Below are 21,444 nucleotides of genomic sequence, written 5' to 3'. Positions count from 1 at the left end.
AAAGCGTGGGAGCACAGAAAAATTTCAGATGTTCCCTAACTTCATGTAAAAAAATGACTTGGGGATTTAAAGAGAGAATTGTTTTCTGTTTTACAGCAATCTTTGTGAAGAAGTTTGTTGTGAGTGCTGAAAGATAGTAGACACAGGTTTCCTACATTTTGGATGTTGCATTTCTAAAGGACTAAAGAATGTATAGAAAATAAAACATTGGTGCAAGAATACATAATTAGAAAAAAAAAGTCTATGCCAGTGAATCGGTGATCTGTAGTGGTAGGAATAGTGGTGGGTTCCCAATGAGCCTGTGCTGGCTGACTGGTAGATCTACCCAACATATTTCCCTTGCCTTGGCAGTGGCTTTCCCCAAATAGACCTGCAATAATACCATGGCTCACTGATTTATCATCATGCTCTTTACGATCACAGTATACCCAGCCGACAGTGGAATAGATGCTAGCTGGGTGTCCACGATTCTTATGTTTTATTCCCTTTCTGCTCTTGATTCATCCAAGGGCAACAATAGAAACAAGGAACTGCAGATGCTTGTTTACAAAAAAGAAGACAAATTGCTGGAGTAACTCAGTGGGTCAGACAGCATCCCTGGAGAGCATGGATAACTGACGTTTCAGGTTGGGACCCATCTTCAGAGTCTGAAGTGACTTTATAGAGGTTTATAAAAAGAGGCTTAGATAAGATGGAGAGTCACAGTCTCTTCTCCCAAGGGAAAGGTAGTATGGGAAAACTTTAAAGTGGACCAGATGAGCAAGCTTTTCCAGACAGTGGCTGGTGGGTATATGCAATGACTGACCAGAAGAAAGTAGAAGTGAGTACAATTATAATATTTTTTTTAAGTTTGGATAGGTACATGGATCGAAAGGTTCAGAGAGATGTGGGTCACATGCAGACAAATGGGACTGCCTTAGATAGGTATCTAAATTATCCCTCGTGCGTAGGATAGTGCTAGTGTACAGGATGATCGTTGGTCGGCATGGACTCATGGGCTGAAAGGCCCCTTTCCACACTGTATCTCTAAAGTTTAAGGTGAAGTCTAAAAGGGGACCAAGAGGGGCAAATTTTTCCTCAAAGGTATACACGGAACGAACAACCAGAGGAAAGCGGTAGAAGTGGTTATAATTATACCATTTAAAAAACATTTGGGAAGGTTCATCAACAGGAAAGATTGAGAGCAAGTGGTGGCAGAAAGTGGAGACAGGTTGGGTCAAAGAGTTTGTTTCCGTGCTGTATAAGACTGACTCCGAGTTACAAATTGTTTAGTTGTATGGCAACGGTTATTGTTTATTTCTCAACACAGAGCAGGCATATTAGCTTCAGTGGCTGTAATCCACATTATACAAGATGGATAATTGATAGGTGAAGTGAGAGCACTGGATGAGTCACATGTCACTTGTATAATCTGATCTTCAAAAGGAAAGTTAATGCAGCCAGCAATCAATAAAACATGATTCGCATGTTCCAGAGCACCCCCCCCCCCCCCCCACTCCCATGCAAAACTTAGACTTCAACTTGTGAATAATGAAACTAATATGGCCCTCGATATGAAAAAAAGGTCTGCTTTCTCTTCCATAGCTACGCTTGACATTACGCAAAACACAGAGATAGAATGATGGAAAATGTGCAGCAACTCTGTTAACGTTTCACATTGTCCAACCTTTCTGGCACCATCGGTGTATTTAAGTGAAAATTACAAAACTGAAGTAAACTATTGGATGACACCGTGGGCTTTTCTGATGGCGCAGCGGTACAGTTGCTGCCTTACAGCGAATGCAGCGCCGGAGACCCGGGTTCAATCCCATGTTCTCCCCGTGACCTGCGTGCGTTTTCTTCAAGATCTTCGGTTTCCTCCCACACTCCAAAGAAACACAGGTTTGTAGGTTAATTGGCTTGGTAAATGTAAAAATTGTCCCTAGTGGGTGTAGGATAGCGTTAATATGCGGGGATCGCTGGTCGGCATGGACCCCGGTGGGCCTGTTTCCGCGCTGTATCTCTAAAACTAAAAACTAAAGTAAAAAGTGTGCAGTGTTGTATGAGCCATTCTAAGACAAGATATTAAACTAAAGCCCTGTCTGTCCTCTTGGACGAAAGAGAAAGATTCCTGTGTACCATGTCAAAGATGGGCAGGGGTTACCTGTGACCTCAGGCCCATCCAGTGCTGTTCCAGCCAATACTTATCCCCTAGACAATATTGTTAGAGACAGAATATTTGGCCATTGGCTCATCACTGTTTGTGGAGCTGAACAAAATAATGTAAAAATTACTCTTCATATTTGCAATGGAGCAACAATAGAGCAGGGACAATTGAGCAGCCAACTTTCTCCGTGCTCTTGTTTCATCATTAAATACCAACAAAGCCTAGCACGATATATAATTCACAATGAGCATTTATATAGAAGTTTTAATGCTGCAAAGCATCTCAACGTGATTCATGGAAGTTGTAAAACAGAGTTTGATACCATGGGAATTTTAGGGCAAGTGATCAAAAGCTTGGAAATGGAAGGTTTTACAAAGGGCTGTAAATGTAGGGATTGATAGGCAGAGGTTTATAGGGGATAGTTATAAAACTTTAGATTGAGATAGCTAAAGACTGGCAGCCATGGAAATTCAGGATGAAGACGTAACTGAGAGTTTGGAGACTCAAGAGGGTTGTAGATTTGATGGGGATAAAACTGAATGGGATAGGTAAAACCATGAAGGGATTTGAAAACAAGCATGAGGGTTTTGAATCATTTACTCCGCATCCTCCAACATCCATCAGTTTGCATTAGTGTTTGGTAATAAACAGTAGCTTATGGCAAGAGGCAAAGTACTTCAGAAGCAAAGTGGGTTTCGAGACAATATCGGTTGATCACACCGGTAGATAAAATGACTGCTTCTCTAAATACAACCCTTTGACACTGAGGAATTGGCTGGCACAGGTGACAGTGTTGTGCAACTGTTTTCCAGGATTTTTTTTTTTTTTTTTAAGCTTCTTCACCATAGCCAAAAACACTGAAAAGTACTGAAAGTACTGAACAACTCCTGGAAAATGTCTCCAGGAAGTAGAAGCCTGCCCCTCTATCATGCAATGCTGCCGTTCAAAACTATATATCCCTCCACTTAATTGGAGAGGGGAAAAATGTTTTACCTCTGCCTTGTTGTCATAATCCCAGAGAAATTAAGCAAACTCTAGATCAAATGGCTTGCTGCTGTTTCTCATGTCTTGTGGGTTTATGCCATTAATACTGGCCCCAACAAAATTCAAAATACAGTAACAGATTTGCTGAGACCACGACACACACACATTTCTTCACTATTCCAGTATTCCCATATTTAAACGGCCCCATCTGCTGCAGCACAAGACAGGCAAATAAAAAACACACTCAATGGATATGAGAACTGGTGACTCAACATAGATCCAATGTTAATCAATTTCCCCCTTCCTTGCCAAGTGTGGACAGGCCAGCTATAACTGGGTTAACCACTACTTACTTCAAAGAAAGCGCAGGGGCCTTCCAGATTTTGTGACACTAACGCACACCCCTACTTAACCGACACACACCAAAGTCAATTCATAGTCAATCGCAGATAACAATCAATCATAAAAGCACAGAAATTCTCCAACCACCTTCCCGAAATTCAAATTCAACATTGCTTATAATAAACAAGACAACCAAATTTGTAGGAACACGAGGAAATACCTTTGCTTCAGCAGCGTGCAAGAATCAAGAGTGGAGCTCTAATCGAACCATTTTGTGTATCATCAAACTAAATCTGCAAGTTTACCAACGTTTGTTAATGTGTGCGGCTCATAACGAGAAAAATATTCCTGCCCAAATCATCTGCTGTTCCACAGAGGAGGAGATGGCACTCACCTGTAATACCTCGACTGCAAATACGTAGAACATACGGCTTTGGACACATGGCTGGCCGACCCAAAGTCAATCACTTTAACCCTGTAAGGCTGCCGAATGGGATCGACCAGCATGATATTCTCTGGTTTGAGGTCCGCATGGATTAAACCAAGGCTCTTTAGTTTATTCAGTGCAGTGGCCACTTGCTGCAAGATTGGCCTGATCACTTTTAGGGGCAAGGGACTAAACTTGTTCTGCTTTAGAAAGTCATATAAATTCTGCTCCAACATCTCAAATACCAAACATGTATGATTTCGGTGCTGAAAGCACTCGTAGGCACGCACAAAGTTAAACTCGTCTGCGTTTTCGTTGCTCAACTGTGCCAAGATGCCAACTTCGATTTGCCCCTGCCGTGCATAGGAGGGGTGGTTTTTCAAGATTTTTATCGCCACAATCTCATTCGTACCCCTCTTCCAACATTTCACCACCTGGCCAAAGGTCCCACGGCCCAGGAAGTCGAGGACCTCGTAGGTGTTCTTCATCGAACACAGCACTTCATGTTGCATCAGATGGTAGTCTCCATCGCCACTGGCACTGTTCTGCTTCGAGGCGGTGGTCACCACAGAGACGGGGTTCCCCACACCCGCTTGCATCATCGCCGGCATTATTGACAGCTCATCCACAATCTGCATGGCGCTACCTCGGTTGTCGAGCTCCTCACTTTTTCTCTTCAGTCCGCATCGCTGGTAGCTCTCCAGCAAGGTCAGACTGCCTCCCGGCCTCTCGCCCTGTGGTGCCACCGCCAGGGGGCGCTGCGGCGCCTGCGCTGCCGAGACCCCAGCGGTACACAACGGGTCCAATGCAATGGCACTCGCTGCCACCAAAATGTTATGTCCGCAAGGTCTGCCGGTGGAGTTCTTCAGCTGAAAGGAAGAGGCGGCCACGTGTGGTGGGTGGCCAATGCCGAGGTTGCGTCCGTTTATGTAAGTCCGTGGATAAGTTCTCTCATGGTACACACAACTACTTGGCTCAACTTTCAGTTTCTTCACACTACAAAAGGCACTTGTCTGAGTTTGATAAATCTGTGGTGGGCAGACCAAAACTTGTGAGGCCATACCTGCATTGACAAAGAACAAAAAGAAGGAGAAATTAATGAACGAGCAGACTGCACAACTTCACCCTTGCAAATACTAGCCTTGTGCTCACAGGGGCCTGCTGTGCAACTCCCCTCATAACCAGCCTAACAGCTATAGTTTCAGTCTAATGGGCCTGAACAAGGTTCAGCTGCTTGCTGCTGGATCAAGTACCATCTGGAAGGGCAGAGAGATGGGCGTGGTCCAAATTGGCCCCTTGAGATATAATATGTCATCCATCTATCATAGGTACTTTGATCGCAATGGCCAACTTGTCCTCAGCTGCAGGTACATAATGAGTACCTGGCAAGAACATCTAGGACGAAAGAACTTGCAGATATCAATAAAGTGCACAGTGAAGGTTTGCAAGTTTTTGTGATAAATTAAATGCTATTGGCGACAATTCCAGACAAGGTAATTCAGGGAAGCATGACTTCATAAATCCCTTGCTTGGGTCAGGCTTCTGAGCCTCAACACTATTTCACAATGCTGCTATGTTACCGTTGGGAGTGACCCAGATCCCACCCAATTCATTAAAAATTTCAGGGAAATGATACACCTACACGAGGGGAATTTGCATAAAGAAAATGAAAAATGCAAATAAGATCAGCGTTAACAAAACATACACAGCGGATAGTGGACAAAGACAAAATAGCCATGTGTGAATTGTCTATGAATGAGCCATTCAGAAATTTTAAAGCTCTACAAACCAACTAGGAATAAATAAATGCTATGTATTGTCTACAACACCATGAAAAGGTGTAGTGCAGTCTTGTAAATCAATCTTTCTCATCCTTTCCTTATCCTAGATTCCAGATCGACTGCTTTCATACAACACCTGTTTAAGAAGGAACAGCAGATGCTGGAAAATCGAAGGTACACAAAAAGCTGGAGAATCTCAGCGGGTGCAGCAGCATCTATGGAGCGAAGGAAATGGGCAACGTTTCGGCCCGAAACGTTGCCCATTTCCTTCGCTCCATAGATGCTGCTGCACCCGCTGAGTTTCTCCAGCTTTTTGTGTACCTTCATACAACACCTTTCACATTCACATTCATCCTATGTGCCCCAGTTAACTTCTTTAAAACCAAATGCATTTGAGCTGAGCAAGTTTCCACAAATGTCACTGCTTTTAAGATCAAAAAATTATTTTGTTTTTAAAGTTATCTTTCATGACAAATAGGCTACTCTTCTAAATTCACTGGCGCTGTTGCATCTAAATAGGAATTCAGACCTCTGTTGAATATTACATTAGAAAGCCTACAATGCAGCATGCCCTCAATACCCTGCCAACCATTTGTCATCAGGCTCCAGTGCAGAGCTTGAATCTATGGTCTTCAGAATCTGAGGCAAAAGGATTTCTACCGCAGCATGAAAATTACACCAAAGATCAATGACTCAAGGACTGGACAGTGGTTGAGCTGGGCAAATATTGCAAGGAGTCAATAAGGCTTTGATAATGAAAATAATTTAGTTAAAAAGTTTATAAGAAAAATGTCTTAGTAAGGGCTAAAGGGCTGATCAGAGTCCTAGGAAACCGTGCAACAGCTCCAACTCCTGGTAAGGGGTTCCAACTCACGATGGTACCAGACGCTTAAGAGGAGAGTGCGGTACATTTCACAAGTGCGGCTTTTCATTTAAAAAGGTTGGGAACCACGGTCACAGATCATTTCCCTCTTCATTTCTCAATGCTGATGGAAAGGCGTCTAAGATGAGAATTGATTAACAAAACTGAAGAGATTGCACCATGAGCAACTTGGTAGCAACTTTTTTTTTCCCGGGAAGATTACATAAATATTCAACAAGATCTTTAACTAGAATTGAAACAGCCTTACACTCCAAGAGCTTCAACAGAACGTCAATACCAAATGTTAAAACTATTAAAACACTTTTAATTTATACCAATAATATTCGCATGCATGTTGGAACGTTCATGATCTTTACAATATCCAGTATATTTTTTTGAAAATTATTCTTAAAACCAAGGCCAGACCGTTAATCAGTTATACTCGGACAAGCAGATGAGATATACTACTATTTGACTGGGAAACTAAATGATAGACATTAATGCCTCGCCAAGGACAAATACATACAGCATGTGCTGCTTTTTGCAAGTGAACTTCAGCAGGCGATAACAGAGAAACAAGGCTGGATGCCTGAATGGAAATGGTCCTGCGCCGTACAACACTCTACATCCTTCGATAAACAAACATCACCAGATACCAAGAGCTCACTACATCATAATGTGGTGTCACAATAGGGAAGCTCTGATCATCACATGAAAAAAAAACATTGTGCTTCCTTTAAAAATATCTATCGGACCCAAGAAGCCATAATTAGTATGTCAAGAACGTGAACGCTGAATTCTCCAATTTTAAGTCATACCATCCCTCACTCCCTCTCTCTTTTATGTGCTCTTTCCCACCACAGAGCACACCTTTCCTGCTATTCCATCCCCACCCCCCACCTCTCTTTTCCAGCTTTCTCCCACCCGCCCCACTAGAATCAGTCTGAAGAAGGATCCCAACCTGAAACACCACCTGTCCATTCCCTCTACAGATGCTGCCTGACCCGCTGAGTTCCTCCAGCACTTTGCCTTTTGCTCAAGAACATTAACAACTTAGTCATAGAGTCATAGAGTGATAATGTGGAAACAGGCCCTTTGGCTCAGCTTGCCCACACACCAATGTCCCAGCCCTACCTGCCTGTGCTTGATCCATATCCCTCCCATCCTGTCCCATCCATGTACCCGTCTAACTGTTTTCCTATTAAATTGTTTCCCCTTCACCTTGAACTTATGTCCTCTGGTCCTCAAACCTCCTACTCTGGACAAGAGACTTTGCATCTATTCCTCTCATGATTTTGTGCACCTCTGTAAGATCACCCCTCATCCTCCTGCACTCCAAGGAATAGAGACCCAGCCTACTCAACCTCTCCCTATAGCTCACACCCTCTAGTCATGGCAACATCGTCAAAAATATTTTCTGAACCCTTTCAAGCTTGACAATATCTTTCCTATAACATGATGCCCAGAACTGAACACAATATTCTAAATGCAGTCTCACCAACATCTGACCTTTGAGGTAATTAAAATCCCAGATGTACAAGGAAACATACTTAACATGCATAGAGGTCCTAAAGAATCAAAAGGCTGGGGCAAGGGGCAGCACAGTGGTGTAACTGGTAGAGTTGCTGACTCACAGTGCCAAAGATCTAGGTTCGATCCTGACTTCATGTGCTGTTTATGTGGAGTTTGCACATTTTCCCTGTGGGTTTACTCTGGGTGCATCGGGTTCTTCCCACATCCTTCAGATGTGCAGGATTGTAGGTGAAGAGACAATCTCTGTGAAACAAATTGTCCCTAATGTGTTGGGAGTGGACCAAAAAGTGAGATTGAGGGTTGGCGTGGACTTGGTGGGCCAAAGGTCCTGTTTCCATGCTGTATCTTTAAACTAAGCTAAAGTCAATGTAACTGGAAGGCGAAAAGCCATGGAGACAGGGATAAGAACTTTAAAATACAGACCATTCCTGGTACCAAATTAGTTCAGTTTTTACAAAGGTCCAAAAGTTGATTTTTAAGCCAAAAGGTACACAAAAATCACTAGATGGGGTAGACATACCTCCACACTGTGATGAGTGGCATCAAACCACCATAGGATTGATAAGAAAGACCAATTACCCAAATTAGAGAGAGAAACAAATTCTGCTGTTCATATGAATGATCGTGTGTAGGGGCATTGGACTTTCGAGTTTAACAATATTGCGGGAACTCGTTTGTATGTACATGGGTGCCTATAAGATGACTGTTCATAACTCGGGGATGGCCTGCAGAAGTAATGCCTGGCCTGGTCAATATAGGTCAACAAACGAAGGGCGATGGAAAATTTGACTGTGTAAATTAGAATATAGGCAGCAGGATTATGCTCAAGCTCACATATAATAGAAATGAAAACAAACGCTTTTGAATACTTTGGGGAACACTTTCTAATAGACACGTCTATTCTTAGGATACATGCCATGTTATCTTTAGTCTCGCCTACAATGCCTCATAGGTGTCCAAATGTGCTCCGTTTGAGTGCAGACATTGGCAGGGAGAGGGATAGTGGTTGCGCAAGTGAATAATGACCAGCAGCAGGTAAGCTAACGAACCAACATTTGGACTGTGTTTCTGTGCAGATTTTGCTGTAGAACAGCATTTCTTCCTGCAGCGAACGGCTCGATAAACCACTTTGCTGTCCTGCATCCCAAAAGCTGACGTGGAGCACCATCAAAAAACTGCCATGGTTCTAGAATAGAACAGCTTACTAGATCACAACAGTTTAAAATAAAACTGCTTCATTTTATTTCTTCAACCCAGAACACTGCTTTTATGGGCATAGCTCTTATTTTGCAGGCAATTCAAAGTGGGTGGCAGATATCTTTTAAGTGAATGACCTTAAGTGCTAGCATTCAAATCCAAGGCATTACAAAAGGGCTTTGTTACTTGGGATGAATAGCAAAAGTAGAACATGAAGAACTAGGCTATGCTGCCACTTGACCTTGTTCTGCCATTCATCAATAGCTGATCCTCTATTTCATCTCCACTTTCCTGCCGAACTCCATGTCCCACCTGTGAACACACAATTTATCCATCCCAGCCACGAATGTAGTCAATGACTGGGCATTCACAAGGGGTGACACTAACAACCTCCATAACAAAACAATTTCTCCTCATCCCACTTTTAAATGACCAGACGTGGATCTTCAGGCAACAGCTGCTAAATCTGACCACGTCACCCATGAAGTAAAGTGTCCCAGTATTTGTTCTGTCGAGCACTCTTAGAAGTTTACACCTTTTAAGAGATGACCTCCCCAGTCCTTCAAGGCTACGTCCTCGAATGATCAAAGAAGGTTTTGTGTGATTTTGCAAGCTGAAGAACTTGGGTGAAAGTTCAAAAAATGAAAGCAGGCCCTTTAACACCATTAAGCACATTGTGTCAGCATGCACAACCAGCCATATTCACAGCAATTACAACTTTAAACTAAAAGAGTGTTCAAGAGAATTGTTGCAATTTCCTAAAACGTTGCCTTTCAGGGAATCAGAGATTCCCCATCAGGGGACAATAGACTTTATTAGAGCACCATAGTATAATAGCAAGACCTTCCTTTCAACCATTCTCCCCAAGCCCAATAATACCTCAAACAAATTCTAATTAGCATTAACACCACAGGCAAATCACCCAAGAACCCTTTAACTAGAAAAGACAACATGTTTTTTCAGTGAAAATCTAAGATTCCCCTTTCACTCACTTTTGTTCGATGTAAAAGCAGGTTCTACTGAAAATCCTCAATTTAATGGGGTTTTTTACATGAAAGGTCATCTAGAATATACACGACTGAATATCCCAAAATTGCCACGTTCTGGCTTAAATACAATCCACACTGAGAGTGCATACAGCTATCATACCCTGATTTTTGATGTTGTGCCTGCCATTGGTTGTTTGGATTTATCTCAAACCAAAACATGCTCAGCTATAGGTAAAGGGAAGGAGAGGAAGCCACCTGGGCATTGTTACAACACTTCCTGTTTAACAGGCTTCATTGTTTGTGACAGGTCTGTCTGGTTTGAACAGCAGGGCACCTCAGGAAGGAGTAGGTCAACCAACCTCCAACAGACTCATGCTTGATGGAATTCAGACAGCTCCCCACCTCTCTTTATATGGCCCTATGGCCATTCCCCCTCAAAACAGGTATACCCTTTTTTGGATACTGTTGAGGGGAATGGCCCATCAGGGATGAGCAGCGGAAGCACTGAGCGTGGCTCTAAGGCACAGCGGGGACGGATAGTATCAGGCAAACCCATAGTGGTAGGAGACTCATTAGTTAGGGAGACAGGAGATACTGCGGCAACAACCAAGACTCCACATTGCCTCCCTGGTGCCAGGGTCCAGGATGTCTGTTGGCACAAATGACATGGGAAAGAAAAGGGATGAGATTCTGCAAAATAAATATAGGGAGTTAGGCAAAAGGTTAAAAGGCAGGACCTCTAGGGGACTGATCTCCGGATTACTCTTGGTGCCATAAGCAAGTGAGGGTAGGAACAATAAGATGAGACAGATGAATGTGTGGCTGAGGAGTTGGTACACGGTTTTGTACATGGGAGATCATGTCTTCTGAATCTGATTGAGTGTTTTGAAGTAACCAAAAAGTTTGATGAGGACAAAGCTATAGTCGTTGTCAATATGGACTTCATGAAGGCATTTGATAAGGTTCCGCATGGTATGCTATGGAAGGTTAGATCGCATGTGATCCAGGGAGAGCTATCCGACTGGATACAGAGTTAGCTTCATAGAAGGAAGCAGAGGATGATAATGGAAGGTTGTTTCTCGGACTGGAATCCTGTGACTGTGCCTCAGGGATCGGTACTGGGCCCATTGCTGATTATAGTTCATGAGTTCATGAGTCATAAAAGCAGAATCATACCATTAACTACGCCTTTTAATCATGGCTGATCTATATTTCCCTCCCAACCCCATTTTTCTGCCTTCTTCCCATAACCTTTGAAGTTTGCGGCTTACATCAACGGTTTGGATGTGAATCTACAAGGCATGATTAGTTAGTCTGCAAATGACACTAATGTGAGTGATATCATAGATATCACACATGGGGTCATCAAAAATTACAGCAACATCTTGATCAGTTGGGCAAGCAGGCTGTGGCATTGCTAATTAGGTTTATTGCAGATAAGTGTAAAGTGTTGCATTTCGAGAAGTCAAACCAAGGCAGGACCTTCACAGTGAATGGCAGGGCCCTGTGGAGTGTTGTAGAGCAGGGGGATCTAGGGGGCGCAAGTACATGGTTCTCTGAAAGTGGCGTCGCAGGTAGATAAGGTGACAAGAAGGCTTTCAGTACATTGGCCTTCATCACAGGGTATTGAGTATAGAAGTTGGGATGTTATTTTACAGTTGTAAAAGACATGGGTGAGGCCACATTTGAAGTACTGTGTTCAGTTTTGGTCACCCTGTTAAACGAAGGATGGTATCAAACTGGAAAGTGTGCAGAGAAGATTTATGAGGATGTTGCCAGGATTTGAAAGTTTGAGCTACAGGGAGAGGCTGAGCAGGCCGGGACTTTATTTCTTGGAGCGCAGGAGACTGAGGGGTAACCTTATAGAGGTTCTAAGATCATGAGGGGTATCAATAGGGTAAATGCACAGAGGCTTTTATCCAGAGTAGGGGAATCAAGAACCAGAATACATAGGTTTAAGGTGAGAGTGGAAAGATTAAATAGGAATATGAGGGGCAACTTTTTCCTCACAGGAGGGTGATGGGTATATGGAATGAGCTACCAGAAGAGGCAGATACTGGGTCTGTAGGGCCTGCCTCTGTGCTATATGACTATAACTAATAATTATAGATTTACATTGTTGTTGACTTCCTAGGGTGTGCTCTTCATAATTCACTGTCCAACCAATACATTCGTCATCAACAAATTTAGCAACCATACAATTGGAGCCTTGATCCAAGTAATTTACATAATTATAAATTGAGGCTCCAGCACCAATTCCTGTGGTACATCACTGTTTATGTCTTGTCAACTGGAAAAAGGTCTATTTAAGCTACTCTCCATTTCCTGTTAGCCATTCAACTCAGGAATGATGGAGCAATGGCCAAGAGAAGGGAAGAAAATAGCTCACTTACATCATTGCAAATATATCTCAAGGGTAATGAATTCTCATGAGCAATTTGATGCTGGCAACTCTTGCCTGCATCACCCACTGCAAAGAATAATGGTATATTGAGTCGCAGAAACAAGCGAGTGTTTGCTAGGTACAGATATTGGGTAGGTGTAAGGTCTAAATTTGCTAGATGATCTTTTTGAACTTTTAAGAACCAGAGAATGGCTCAAAATAAAGTATTTTCATTTGATCATCGACGGGACTGAAGATTAATTTCTGCCTGGAGTGTTGACACTTGTCACCATAAACAAATACCAAAACAGCCACCTAGATCCAGTGCAAAAGTACCTCCTGTGTCTCGTTCAAACTATGCCTCACTACAAAATGGACCCTCACTCAAAATAATATAAATGGAAGTTAATGTATGAATGTTCTCTTTATGTATAATGTTCTCTTTGTGTATAAATATCTTGAAGGGCCAATCTTAAAGAATTCTATTCTTCCACCAAACCTTCAATAGTATTGACATTAAATTAGACAGAGTCTCACACAGCAACGGAGAAGCATAATATGCAATAGCTGGGGAGAAGTTAACCCTGCCATCACTAAGCTGAAGAGGATAGCCACAACAAGACTGCGATGTTTCACTGATGAAAGTTCCCCAACATGCTGCATAGGAGTGCAATTTTACAAAAAGCAACGACCAAAAGGAAAAGATGTTCAGGCAGATGTCCAAACACTTACCCTGCACCTCGGCAGTTCTTCAACTACCGGGACTACCAGGCAACTTTGCGCACAAATAGGAAGATTTCACTTCCAAGTTACAAAAAACATGAACCCTCAGCTGAGAGTGGGCCACTTACAATGTTGTGGCCAATTCTGCCTCCAGAGAATGTTATAACATGATCTCATACATCTATACCTTCCTCTGGCTAGAATCTCCAGTTGTGCAATTCCTGTTTTGGTCTGTAATTTGGACTTTTTCCCCTCCCAACCTCATGACTTGACTATTCTGCTTTGGGAAAAACAAGCAACAGAAAAATATACGTTTCTCAGAAGTGGAGCCTCACCGATGATGTATGAAGAATTAACTATGGAAAATTGGCCCTACCTCACACGATGTGGCCAGAGTTCTCCATGAAAAGAGATGTTTTTGAAATGATATCATCCAAGGCAAATAATCAATATAGAGAAAAGATGGCGAGAATGGTGAACAAGGGGTGGGAGTAGACGGAAAGGTCAAGAGATGTTAGATTCATTTCGAAGTTTGGTAAGTTACAAACTTTAACAAAATAAATTGCAGGCACTGGAATGAGTGTGGGTATCAGGCAGCCAAGAATAGTGCCAATGGGTATTAAGTCACTGGATACTGTTTGTCAGACTTTGGACAGAAAGCATCCTAGCTGCCCTGCTTGCAGTTTCTTTTTTAAGCCTCAAATATTAAATCTTGGGATTTTTTTTTCAAAATCCAGATTGACTTGTTTTCATCTACCTTTTCTTGGTCATTGGTGCTGGCTCTCGACCCGAAATGTGACCTATTCCTTTTCTCCAGAGATGCCGCCTGACCCGCTGAGTTACTCCAGCATTTTGTGTCTATCATTTTGTTTTCATTCCAAGTTTTTCTGAAGTTACTGATAAGAACAATGTACAACCCACAGCCTCTGTAACAGACAGGAAAGGAGGTGTCTGATATGATGAATGCACATCTGTCACCCGGGTAGTTTATACTGAACATGCATATGGCCAGACAGAGAGACGTGGTTCATATTGCAATCCTGAATGATCCCCTTCTACATTGACTGGACCATTCGTACTACATTACCTGTTGCCAGTGGAATGCAGGTGTATGGTAGGTGTATGGTAATGGCGAAATGAAAGGATTTCACTGCTTCACGATGTCCTGAAGCACGTAATAGTCAATGAACTTCTTATATTTCTCGTGCCGTGTGGTCACTTGTAATACAAAGAAAGTGGCAGCCAATATGTGCACAGCATGACCAGACAATGTCAGAAAATAAATATATACTGACTCGTGACATGAGTAAAAGCGTTGCGGCCCCTCCCACCTCCCAATGGCCGAATGGCTTGTTTTTACGATGTATGATGTGATGACAGAGCTCAGAACAGTGTGGCTGCTTAGGGAGTCTAGCACTGTGCACACGAACAATAGCCTGTCCTTCAAAACTGAGCGAGTGTAATTCTGCCTTGATGCTGAAGATGACAACTAAGGAAAAGATGCTGATATTGATTCACTTATCCTGCCAGAGGACTTGCATGGCTTTGAAGAGGCAATGCTATTATTCTTCCCTGTTCTGTGGCGCCAGCTGTAAACAATCCAGGTCTCAGAAGCATGGATACGGGCAGCAATCACAGTTACCCAGATTTTATTTTAACCTTGTAAATATCCTTGGCCCCCCCCACTCTCAATGAAAATAAACCAAGTCACCTAGCAAACGTCAATAGCAGGATTGGGAAAGACGCAACCCTCCACAAGGTGTGATGAGTAGGGAGGGAATAGCAAAAACTACTCCCTCTTTGGTGACCACGCCTTGCTGGCTATCTCAGTTTATTTCCAATCGAGTCCTTCTTCTGAGAAAGTGTTTGGAGCGTAATCTTGTCATAACCAACACTGTTTTCTCAAGGAAACTGGCACAGGATTATGGCTACAGCCAGGCTGAGGCACTTGGACCTGATGGTTAAGTCGACTCTATGTTTTGGTGTAGTTTGGTGAAGATATCACCACAGGTATTGATGGTTCATGAACTGGCCCCTACCTAATCTGCTCTGTTATCTCCATTATCCTGCCCCACAAACCAAAGGCAGAAAAGGAGTTAATGGCACAAGAAAAATAATATTAAAGATCTCAAGGGAGCCAAGAAGATAGCTCTTCTCGGGCAACCTGACAACACCTAGGAATGAGCCCCAATGTCGGCAGTGCCGAAGACCACCATAATTACCATCTACAAGGAGATACTTGAGGATTTCTATGAGAAAGTCCCAGTAACTAGCTGGATGAGATGACAGGGAGGTCATTGAGCTAAGTAGATACAAATAAAGGAATTATTACATCAGAAACTGAAGGGGAAAGCAACAGCTAAGTTTCTCTCCTACCCTGATGAAAGTCATTACATCGCTTTCTCTTGCAAATAAAGTGTCAACTGCCTAACAGTTGCCAAGGCAGTTTCCATTTCAGAACCATGAGTCATCCCATTCATTACACCTGTGCTTCAGAAAGAACCATCCAACACCCCATTTCATTTAACCTTGCAATTTGTTGGAGAAATAATATTTGAAGGACAATACTCTTTCAGCAATTACTTAATCTGTATCTATCATCCATTTGGGCAGTGCATTGCAAATCAAAGCAATGTGTTGCTTTAATAGCGTAATAGAGGCCAGTCAGCCCATTCTGCCTGCACTGTCGCTAAAATAGAAATATCTTTCCCTTCAGCCATTTCCTTTTGGAAAGCAACTTATTCCATTTCCATTAACATTTTCTCAGCATTCTCAATCACCTACAATTCCCATATGCAAAACAAAACAATCTCCAACTAACTTTGTCCTTTTGGTACAACCTTGAATTTATGCTCTATAATCATGTCTATACCACCTGATCAGATAGCTATGCTGCATTACGTAGGAGATCATGGGACCTACACACCTGTTCTTGGTAGGATTGATTGAATGTAAAACACTGCACCAATTTTACATGAGATAAAGTTTAGGGAGAGTTAACGCAAATGTGGAGAATAAAAAAAAACAAAACAGGATTAATATTGGATTAAAGTACGCAGGTGGTTGAAGGTAGGTGCAGATTTGGTGGGCATATGGGCCTGTTTCTATTCTGTAGTCTCTATGATCGCCATTACCGATTCGCTAACATGTACATTCTTATTCAGATGATCAGATGACCTGCTTTTTAAAAAAAAGTAAATTTGGATTAAGTAACCAATATTCACTAGAATTCCCCAACTCTTTTTAAAAAATGGGAAATTCCATGGGAATTTCAAACAGCTTCAATTTAAGAGGGCAAGAACAATCTTAGTTTAACGTCTCATCCATGCTGCAGTCAAAGAGTTCATGTAGATTTTTGCATTGAGGAGCCCGAAGCAGGATTTGAACCCACCACCTTCTGAATTCCAAATTTGTTACCCACTGAGCCAGGGTTGCATGTGTGTTTTCTGCTTTCAGGTTGATGGCTCCTGATCATACATTCACAAGAATAGCAGTAGTAGGTGAATTCTGCCCCCAAGCCGACTCTGTCATTCAACGGGGGAGTGGGCCGCTGGAGGCCCGGCAGCAGCCTGGGGCTCGGCTGGACCAGGCACCGCTCCAAGAGGCCGAACGCATGGACCGGACGCGGCCTAATGTGGTGGAGCAGCAACAGAGGACGCCACGGCCTCGCTTGGCCAGGCCGACCCCACAACACCGCAAGCACAACAGACCTTCGTGGTCAGATCAAGATCCCTGCACTTACCAACAACTGGGACATAAAAATGGTGCCAAACTAGCGACTCTGTATACTGCCTCAGTGTACTACTGCTATACACGTGTACTGTATCTGAGATGCTTATCTGATATGTATCCAAGTGCTTATGTACTACTGAACTGTGTACAAAAATTAATTTCACTGGACCTCAGTACATGTGACAATAAAGTATCATATCAAAGTACCATAGATCATTACCCCAAAAACTAACCTACTGCCCTAACCTACATTCCTCATTTTTTAAATTTAGTTTATTTTTAGTTTAGTTTGTAGATACAGCGCGGAAACTGGCCCTTCGGCCCACCGAGTCCCCGCACACTAATGCTATCCTACACACACTAGGGCCAATTTATATTTAAGCCAAGCCAAATTACCTATAAACCTGTACGTCTTTGGAATGCGGGAGGAAACCAGAGCACCCGGAGAGAAAAAAACCACGCAGGTCACGGGGAGAACATACAAACTCTGTACACACAGCACCTGTAGCTGGGATCGAACCCGGATTTCTAGCGCTGTAAAGCAACAATTCTACCTCTGCGCCACCGTGCTGCCCTTTTCTATTACTCAAAAATCTATTGATACTCGTTTTGAATGCAATCAATGACTGGGCCTCCACAGCTCTCGAGGGAAGGGAATTAAAAAGATCCACTACTCGTGGGGAATGAAATTCTCCTTATTTTAGTCCTAAATGGTTTATCCTTTATTTTAAGACTGTGACCCCCAGTTTGACTGCCAAGCCACAGGAAGCACTCTCTGTGTATCTAACCTGTCAAGCACTGTAAAAATGTTGTGCATTTTCATGAGATCACCACCTAAACTCCCAAAGGAAGCCTAGCCTATTCAATCTGCTCTTCATATGACAGATCTGTCAGCCGTGAAATCAGTTGACTGAACCGTCTCTGCTCTCTTTCAATAGCAAGTCTATCCATTTTTTAAGGTAAGAAAACAATATGATCTCACCAAGACTATATTGAATTATGGTAAGATATCTTTAACCTTGTACCCAAATCTTTTGGCAATAAAAGCTAAAATACTGTTTGCCTTCTGTACTTATCAGTGACCAAGGTCCCTTTGGGCTTAAACCATTCCCCTACCTCTCAACATGCTAAAAATACTCTGTACTATTCATTTGACAAAAGTAAATAACCACTCATCAATAAAAATCCTTTGCATGTTGAGATGACTTAAACTTCTAAACCATTCAATAATGAAAAACTGACAAAAATGTATAATTCAAACTAAAGGCAAAGGTTGCAGGAGGTCGGTACTTCCCTCGTGGTATTTCCCCTTCCTCCATTTTTGCTTGTATGATCACGTCTCGAATCAATGAAGACTCAATAGAAAACTCCAACATGACAATTGCAATGTTGCATCAGCAGAAAGTTTAAGAAAATTAACCACAGCACAGACTAAAAAGCCCCTTCACGTTGCACCGAACAGGGAGAGATTCTACAGGGGAAGGGAATGCAGATTTGCTGGCAACATTTAAAAAAAAAACAGAGTTTTCTCTCTGTAGATGCTGCCTGAAAAATATTTCCCATTTTCTGCTTTTATTTTTGTATCCTACTTGTATAAGTCAGGGTGGCACAGAGGCCTTATAGCGCCACAGTTCCAGGATCGATCCTGACTACGGGTGCTGTCTGTATGGAATTTGTATGTTCTCCCTGTGACAGCATGGATTTCTCCAGGTTCCTCCACCATTCCAAACACGTATAGGTTTGTAGGTTTATTGACATCTGTGCATTGTCCCTAGTGTGTAGGACAGTGCTAGTGTACAGGGTGATCGCTGGTTGGCGCGGACTCGGGGTCGAAGTGCCTGTTTGGCTTGTCAGGTAGGTCCCATCACCTTACCATTGACAGCAATCCACAAAGACCTAAATCTTAATGCCTGTCGTTATTAAGCCTGGCTCATTAAATTATCGGGAAATGCCTTTGTTCTACATATCCCTCTCTCACCATATCTCCTACTGAAACTATCCCTCGTCTCAGTTCTAATGAAAGGTCACAGTCCTGAAACATCAACTGTTTCTCTTTCCACAGTCACTTCCTGACCTGTTATTTATCCAGCAATCTTTTTTTAATTTTAGAATACCAGCGTCTATTTTTTTTTTTCAATTTTTCAGTTGGAGTACATTGTCTGAAAGGACAGTGGACGCAGATTCATCAGGAGTGTTTAAAATGGAATTGGATAAATACTTCAAGTTTACAACATCTATGGTACTAAATGGATTACTCATTCAAAAATCCAGTACAGGTACAAAGTGTTAAGTGGCTCATCGGAGTACCATGATTGCAAAATAAAATTGTTTCATTCACCTTAGGACCTGCCATTGACTTATTTCTACAATCTGCCTGTTGCAAATGAATGCAGGTTTGCCCAAATAAATCTCTCAGCCATGTCTAAAACACCACAAAAAATTTGGTTGAGTAAAGAGAAACCAATAACACCACCACGATACAGCATCAGGACTGAAGACTATTTTTTGTTAGTTAAACTCCAGTGTTGCAACATAGTGGTTTTTACACCCATGTACCTTCTCCATGCGAAGGTTGACACACTCACCGAGAACCCCAATGCTACCTTTCAGGAAATAGTGTTCATTTTGTGTCCAAGTGTTTTTTCACACAGAGAGTGGTGAATCTCTGGAACTCTCTGCCACAGAGGGTAGTTGAGGCCAGTTCATTGGCTATATTTAAGAGGGAGTTAGATGTGGCCCTTGTGGCTAAGGGGATCAGGGGGTATGGAGAGAAGGCAGGTACGGGATACTGAGTTGGATGATCAGCCATGATCATATTGAATGGCGGTGCAGGCTCGAAGGGCCGAATGGCCTACTCCTGCACCTAATTTCTATGTTTCTATGTTTCTAAGTTCTATTTGGCGCACCAGGGGGGGGAAACCTTATATTGGACTCCAGACCCAGAGTAATATGCTTGAATATTAACTATCCTCTGAGGTTGCCTAGTTTATCAGTCACGTGTACAAAATTACAGTAACAAAATTATATTACATACCCAGCAGCGGTCCAAAGTCAGATTCCAAAGGTTAATTACAGATGGGCAATTAATACTTGCTTTACCATTGCTCCAACCGCCTTTCCATGGACTCTAACCACACTACATAATCATATCCATGATTATTTTGGCCTGTGGATAGCTTGATTGTAATCATGTGTAGCTTTTTCGTTAATTGGATAGCACGCACCAAAAAAGCTTTTCACTGTGCCTCAGTACACGTGACAATAACGAACAAAACTAAACACATCCCATGACTGAATTATAAAAACAATCATGACCTCTTATCCTGGACAGTAATCTAACAAAATACAAACTGCTGGAGGAACTCAGCAGGTCGAGCAGCATCTGTGGAGGAATATTGGGCAGATGACATTTCGGGTTGGGACTCTGCTTCACAATGCAGCATCTGCAGTCTGTTGTGTCTCTACAGTAACGTCACATCCGTGGGGAAATGAAAAATTTCAGCTAAAAGGCTTTGAGAAATTCCAGAAATGTGTGTTCCCAAGGATTATAGGCTATGTTTGCCCTCAGGATGACAATGCACCAGATTGTTGACTTCTGTGTATTTTCAGGGAGTAAACTCATAATTAACTTCAATGGATCATCATTGCAAATAAAGGATAAACAAAAGGCAACATGGTGGCGCCTCGGTAGAGTTGCTGCCTAACAGCGCCAGACACCTGGTTTCGATCCTGACTACAGGTGCTGTCTGTATGGAGTTTGTTACGTTCTTCCCGTGACCTGCGTGGGTTTTCTCCGGGAGCTCCGGTTTCCTCCCATACTCCAGAGTACAGGCTTGTAGGTTAATTGGCTTGGTAAAAATTGTAAATTGTCCCTAGTGAGTGTAGGATAGTGCTTGTGTGCGGGGATCGCTGGATGGCGCGGACACGGTGCATCGAAGGGCCTGTTTCCGCGCTGTTTCTCTAAACCAAACCAAACTAAAATACATTACTCGGGTAAAATCTACTCGCTTATATGGATTATAAAACACTAAGATTCAGGTTGCTGAAAAGTATTGACATTTTCCTGGATTTTGTGACATGTCAATAGAGGAGATTGAACACTACAAGATCAAGGCAAAAATGTGACCCAAAATGTAAAAGATACTGAATAACATAGGCTTGAAGTGGAAATCAGAACAGGATAGGCAGTCATGTGTCAGCAAGGCTACAGGCTCCAGGTGCCAAATTCATCATTACCAATGACAACTGTTCAAAACAACATTTAAACCTGCCACAACTATGTCACAATACAGAAATAAATGCCCTGATCCTGAAACTCCACCTCAAACAAAGCATTTGTCCACAA

At 42.5% G+C, this 21,444-nt stretch overlaps 1 protein-coding gene across 6 annotated transcripts in view; it reads right to left on the bottom strand.

The window, feature by feature from the left end:
* LOC129705630 (homeodomain-interacting protein kinase 3-like) overlaps positions 1-21,444 on the bottom strand; it is a 151,202-nt gene that overhangs the window by 91,747 nt on the left and 38,011 nt on the right. For 4 of the 6 annotated variants that reach the window (XM_055649275.1, XM_055649278.1, XM_055649277.1 and 1 more), the window contains one exon: positions 3,867-4,962. In XM_055649275.1, coding sequence (XP_055505250.1) covers positions 3,867-4,962 — 1,096 coding nt within the window. Of the gene's footprint in view, positions 1-3,866; positions 4,963-7,068; positions 7,126-10,421; positions 10,442-21,444 lie in introns of those variants that run through there. The other 2 variants (XM_055649280.1, XM_055649279.1) reach the window with 2 other exon arrangements.

The sequence above is a fragment of the Leucoraja erinacea genome, chromosome 18, assembly GCF_028641065.1.
Source record: "Leucoraja erinacea ecotype New England chromosome 18, Leri_hhj_1, whole genome shotgun sequence".
NCBI classification, from domain to species: domain Eukaryota; kingdom Metazoa; phylum Chordata; class Chondrichthyes; order Rajiformes; family Rajidae; genus Leucoraja; species Leucoraja erinaceus.
The sequence above is the reverse complement of the archived record's forward strand: the minus strand, read 5'-3'. Positions and strand labels throughout refer to the sequence as shown.